Genomic DNA, 6,089 nt, shown 5'->3' with positions numbered 1-6,089 from the left:
TTTTTAATAATTTCTCGTAGACAAAAGCGGAAATTGCGGTTGTGAAAAAACTTATTTTCCAAAATTCCAATTTTTAAGTAAACAAAAATATATTCAGTCGAAAATAAGTAAGTAGAATAGAATTACAGAACCCAAGATTCTTTACTACTGATAGCAGAAACACCAGCGGAACCACAGCTAATGACACCTCTAGCAGCAATGGCGGCTCTGCCACTAATGACCAGGACCACAACAATAACAACAGTACCTTCATCATAACCGGCAGTGGCGATACTATTACCGACGCCACCACCACGTCTAGCGACGCCATCACCAGCAGTCCCAGCTCCAACAACACCAACAATATCGGCGGCAACAGCAACAACAGAGGAGGCGCAATGGCCCAGTGGTTAGGGCAGCGGACTCGCGGTCGGAGGATCGCAGTTTCGATTCCCAGACCGGGCGTTGTGTGTGTTTATTGAGTGAAAACACCTAAAGCTCCACGAGGCTCCGGCAGGGGTGGTGGCGACCCCTGTTGTACTCTTTCGCTCCAACTTTCTCTCACTCTTTCTTCCTGTTTCTTGTCCCCGACTTCCTACGCAACCGCTGAGCCTGGATGCGCATTCATCCATCCGTCGGGAGTTGACCTGCATCTGCGGGTCTTACGAATAGCAAAGGACCAACGTTTCGGACTTCTCCCAAGGGACGAAGACCGCTTCGCTCAACAAACAAACAAAGCAGCAACAACAACAGTAACACCAGCATATGTAACACCGATAACATATGCCGACGGAGATACATTGGATGTTCCAGGAACACTTTCAAGCAACGTCTCTCCAACCACAGGTCCTCCTTCCTAAACATGGCCCTGAAAAAAAGTAGCATTGAGGGTTGCAGTAACGTCTAGAAAGACTTTGATCTCCTACGTCTGCTCGAACGGAGTTGATCTGGAGATTAAACGACGACATCCACAATGAGACTCGGTTTGAGCTCAGCGCTCAAAGCCCATTAAAATTGTAATTGACAGTTCAGAACAATCAGTTTTACTCGTTTTGGAGGACTCGTGAATGCTATGAACATCGCTACTTCCTCCAGACTGAGCAAGTAAAAAAAAATGCTTACTGGTGCATATTTCATCACCTAAGCACAGGATAGAAAATGCATAACACTGATGAAACAATAAATCATTTATTCCCATCTAAAGACATCGATGTTTCTGAATCGTCTCTTGGATATTCAGTTGAGTTCATTTTCGATCCATTCCTTGAAATAAGAAACTCTGGTAAAGACTGACAATCCATTTGTACATTCCCAACCATAGGAAGTAATACCTGCCAAAACAGTTTCACCATCGTCGGCACTGGTACAAGCCAACGGTCCACCAGAGTCTCCCTAGAAAAAAGATTTAAGAAATACATTGTTATATATAAAGATTGAATTAAATTCGAAATCAAAAGAAATTCTGCACTCTGAAATAGTACGTCTCATTGTACTACCATCATTATTACTACGAATGCAAACTGCGAAGGTGAGGTGGCAGAATCGTTAGCAGGCCGGGCGAAATGCTTAGCAGTATTTCGTCTGTCGCTATGTTCTGAGTTCAAATTCCGCCGAGGTCGACTTTGCCTTTCATCCTTTCGGAGTCGATTAAATAAGTACCAGTTACGCACTGGTGCCGATATAATCGACTTAATCCATTTGTCTGTCCTTGTTTGTCCTCTCTGTGTTTAGCCCCTTGTGTGTAGTAAAGAAATAGGTATTTCGTCTGCGGCTATGTTCCGAGTTCAAATTCCGCCGAGGTCGTCTTTGCCTTTCATCCTTTCAGGGTCGATTAAATAAGTACCAGTTACGCACTGGAGTCGATATAATCGACTTAATCCGTTTGTTTGTCCTCTCTGTGTGTAGCCCCTTTTAGCACACCGGTTGGGATACTGAGCGGCATTTCGTCCGTCTTTACTTTCTCGGTTCAAATTCCACCGAGGTGGACTTCACCTTTCATCCTTTCAGAGTCGATAAAATAAGTACCAGTTGGACACTGGGGTCGATGTAACAGACTTACCCCTCCCCCAAACTTGCTGGCCTTGTGCAAGAATTTGAGACCAGTATAATTGGGAAGGCGTGTGGGCCTAGTGGTTAGGGTATTGCGCTCACAATCACCAGATCGTTTCCTGGACCAGCGGCGTGATGTGTTCTTGAGCAAAGCATTTCATTTCAAGTTGCTTTTGTGCTGAGTGGGTACCAGCATGTCAAAGAATAGACCCAAAGTTTCCTCTGGCTGGGGTAGGAATTGCACACAGACCTTGTAAAAACGTAACCGGCAACGACCACACCAAACAGACCCATTGGTTGGAGAGCTGTCGCCTGAGTGGTGCAAAGATGTAATTGTGCTGTACATATTACTCTGTGTGTGTGTGTGTGAGAGAGAGAGAGAGAGAGAGAGAGTGAGGTGGCAGAATCGTTAGCAGGCCGGGCGAAATGCTTAGCAGTATTTCGTCTGTCGCTATATTCTGAGTTCAAATTCCGCCGAGGTCGACTTTACCTTTGATCCTTTCGTGGTCGATTAAATAAGTACAAGTTACGCACTGGGGTCGATATAATCGACTTAATCCGTATCAGGCTTTCGCTGGTTGTTTTTGGTGCCTCTCTCGTTTGCAAAACAGACATATACTCCTTCTCAGTCCTACCATTTTTGACTCGGCGATCGTCGCCAAAATTACAACTGAATGGAGAGAAAGGTGCTGATTTACGGCCGAGAAGGCACAACTAACGTTAGACACAGCGCGTCGCCCCGTTCAAGAATCGAACCTATGACTTGACAATCATAATTCCGACATCTTAATCTTTATATATCTATATCTATATATCTCTATCAATTTATCCATCTATCTATCTATCTATCTATCTCTAACTGTATGTATTTATACATGTATATACATGTGATATAAGCAAAGACCATACCTGACATGTAGTTTTCCCCATGGCCTTCATTTCCCCAGCACAGATATGTTGTTCGTTAACATTTGCACCGTTTTCATTGCAGCTCTCCTCGTCAACCAATGGGATGTCAACAAAAAGTAGCTTATCTGAGCTGGAACTTTGTATACCTACAGACAAGAATAAATCAATGCTGGTTAAACTCTTCAAATTTAGCAAAAACGAAAGAGCCAAATACACACAAAATCAATTAAATTTACTGTTCATTAATTTCTTGAGGTTTGAATATTTTTGTTGCACTAAGTGCGGAAGCAAAATTTGCTTAGCGTGGTTCAAATCCAGGTCTGGAATCTTTTACGAGCAAGGTCGATGTTTTCAATCTAAATATCAATGAATATTTAAGGTGGCATGCTGACAGACTCATTTGCATGCCGGAGAAAAAGATTAGCGGCATTTCGTCCGTCTTTACGTTCTGATTTCAAATTCCGCTGAGGTCGACTTTTCCTTTCATCCTTCCGGGGTCGATAAAACAAGTACCCGTTGAATACTGGGAGTCGATGTAATCGATTTATCACTCGCCCCTGAAATTTCTGGCCTTGTGCGAAAATTTGAAACCGATATCAATGGATATATATTTCTTTACTACCCACAAGGGGCTAAACACAGACGGGACAAACAAGGACAGACAAACGGATTAAGTCGATTATGTCGACCCCAGTGTGTAACTGGTACTTAATTTATCGACCCCGAAAGGATGAAAGGCAAAGTCGACCTCGGCGGAATTTGAACTCGGAATGTGACGACAGACGAAATACAGCTACGCATTTCGCCCAGCGTGCTAACGTTTCTGCCAGCTCGCCGCCTTTATCAATGGATATAGGCGTAGGAGTGGCTGTGTGGTAAGTAGCTTGCTTACGAGCCACATGGTTCCGGGTTCAGTCCCACTGCGTGGCACCTTGGGCAAGTGTCTTCTACTATAGCCTCGGGCCGACCAAATCCTTGTGAGTGGATTTGGTAGACGGAAACTGAAAGACGTCCGTCGTATGTATGTGTGTATGTATGTATGGATGTATGTATGTATGTATGCATGTATGTATGTATGTGTGTATGTATGTATGTGTGTATGTATGTATGTATGTATGTGCGTGTGTATATGTTTGTGTGTCTGTGTTTGTCACCCCCAACATCGTTTGACAACCGATGCTGGTGTGTTTACGTCCCCGTAACTTAACGGTTCGGCAAAAGAGACCGATAGAATAAGTACTAGGCTTACAAAGAATAAGTCCTGGGGTCGATTTGCTCGACTAAAGGCGGTGCTCCAGCATGGCCGCAGTCAAATGACTGAAACAAGTAAAAGAGTAAAAGAACATATGTATAATATCTGTATGTATGTGTATATATATATATATATATATATATATATATAGCCGGCCGAATGCTAGAAGAAGATCATCAACGATCAATTTACAAGGGAAATTCTCTAGAGGAAGAATTCAGCGAACACCAGAACCAAATTTGGCGGGCAGGACATATGAAAGTTTAAATAAAAAACAGACTTAAATGCATACCTCGGTTTCGGTCTTTAACAAAAGAATTACTTGCATAATTCAAATGTCCGTGACTTCATCAGTACATTCGGTCGTCGAGATGCAAACTGAAAAACTAACCCCAGCTCTCTGTGTCAAGACAGACACGTGCTTAGTTTTACTGATTACATCGGGAATAAAATTTCAAATGTCTTGGTTCTGGCGCGCTAAGAACTTCCTGAAGCGAAGGGCTGCAGTGAATTATGCAAGTAATTCTTTTGTTAAAGACCGAAACCGAGGTATGCATTTAAGTCTGTTTTTTATTTAAACTTTCATATGTCCTGCCCGCCAAATTTGGTTCTGGTGTTCGCTGAATTCTTCCTCTAGAGAATTTCCCTTGTAGATTGATCGTTGATGATCTTCTTCTAGCATTCGGCCGGCTACCTAGCAGGCCGTCCCTGCCAATATACACATATATTGAATTTTCTCTGACTCCTCCTCAGATTTTTTGAATGCTGGACTACTGGTTTTAAATTGATATTAAAATTAATATTAATTTATCTTCTCCTTCAATATTTATATATATATATATATTATATATATATATACATATATATATATATATATATATATATAGATATATATATATATATATATATATATATATATATATATATATATAGATATGTAGGTCCCGGGTTGATTTCCTGAGATTTCTCTTGAAGAAACAGTTCTAGTCCTGTAGAAGCTCCTTCTGATATAATATTTTAATATTTATTTTATATATATATATATATATAGATATATATATAATATATATATGTATATATATGTATATATTTTTTTATATATGTACATTTATATATATATATTATAACATATACACACACATATCATCTGCACATATATACATATAACATATATATACATACACATACATACGCACATATGCTCAGTGAACTCGTACTGAAAGTAAATCATGGACAATACAATTTCTTTATTTCGTTTTCAGATTCAAAGAAAATCGTGTTGTTCTTATTATGAGAGAAGTAAATTTCAATATTACGAGTAATCGCTCGCCATATCGCGGTTCACCTATCGCGGTTTATTATTTAAGCTCACGTCGATTCTCCCGTGGTGTTGTTTTGCATTTATAACAGAACTAGCAGTATCGCCCGGCGTTGCTCGGGTTTGTAAGGGAAATAACTATAAAGCATTTTTAGAGAGTTATAGCCAAAAAATAGCAAAAAATGGAAAAAAAATTATGGTAAATTTTTTTTAGATTTAAAAAGGTCGAGTTGCGTCCCCTTGACAGTCTGTGGTTTGTGTTTCTGAATCTCGACCCCATGTCGAATTTATCGAGTTTTTTCAGAACTGGGGGAACTTTTCAAAATTTTCGCTGCGTTAGTTTTGAATTATGACATTGGGCTATGGGTGTGTCAAGTTTCATCAGAATCGGTTGAAAGCCGTGGTCAGGGTGAGGGTACAACCTAACAGACACACAGACACGCAGACAGACAAACTGCCGTTTATATATAGAGAGATAAATATATACAATTTACAAAAATAATAAAATATATATATATACAGTACAGTACTGTTTCTACTTCGCGGATTTTCACCTATCGCGGGTGGGGCCGTTCGGAATGT

At 40.5% G+C, this 6,089-nt stretch overlaps 1 protein-coding gene across 1 annotated transcript in view; it reads right to left on the bottom strand.

The window, feature by feature from the left end:
* Window positions 1-1,151: 1,151 nt before the first annotated feature.
* LOC115224002 (mast cell protease 1A) overlaps window positions 1,152-6,089 on the bottom strand; it is a 12,255-nt gene continuing 7,317 nt past the window's right edge. The window contains exons 5-6 of the mRNA XM_029794786.2: window positions 2,938-3,083; window positions 1,152-1,371 (exon numbers count right to left, since the gene is read on the bottom strand). Coding sequence (XP_029650646.1) covers window positions 1,216-1,371; window positions 2,938-3,083 — 302 coding nt within the window. The 3' untranslated portion in view covers window positions 1,152-1,215. The remainder of the gene's footprint in view (window positions 1,372-2,937; window positions 3,084-6,089) is intronic.

This window comes from Octopus sinensis, linkage group LG24 (assembly GCF_006345805.1).
Source record: "Octopus sinensis linkage group LG24, ASM634580v1, whole genome shotgun sequence".
In the NCBI taxonomy this organism is placed as follows: domain Eukaryota; kingdom Metazoa; phylum Mollusca; class Cephalopoda; order Octopoda; family Octopodidae; genus Octopus; species Octopus sinensis.
This window is presented reverse-complemented; position numbering and strand designations above follow the sequence as displayed.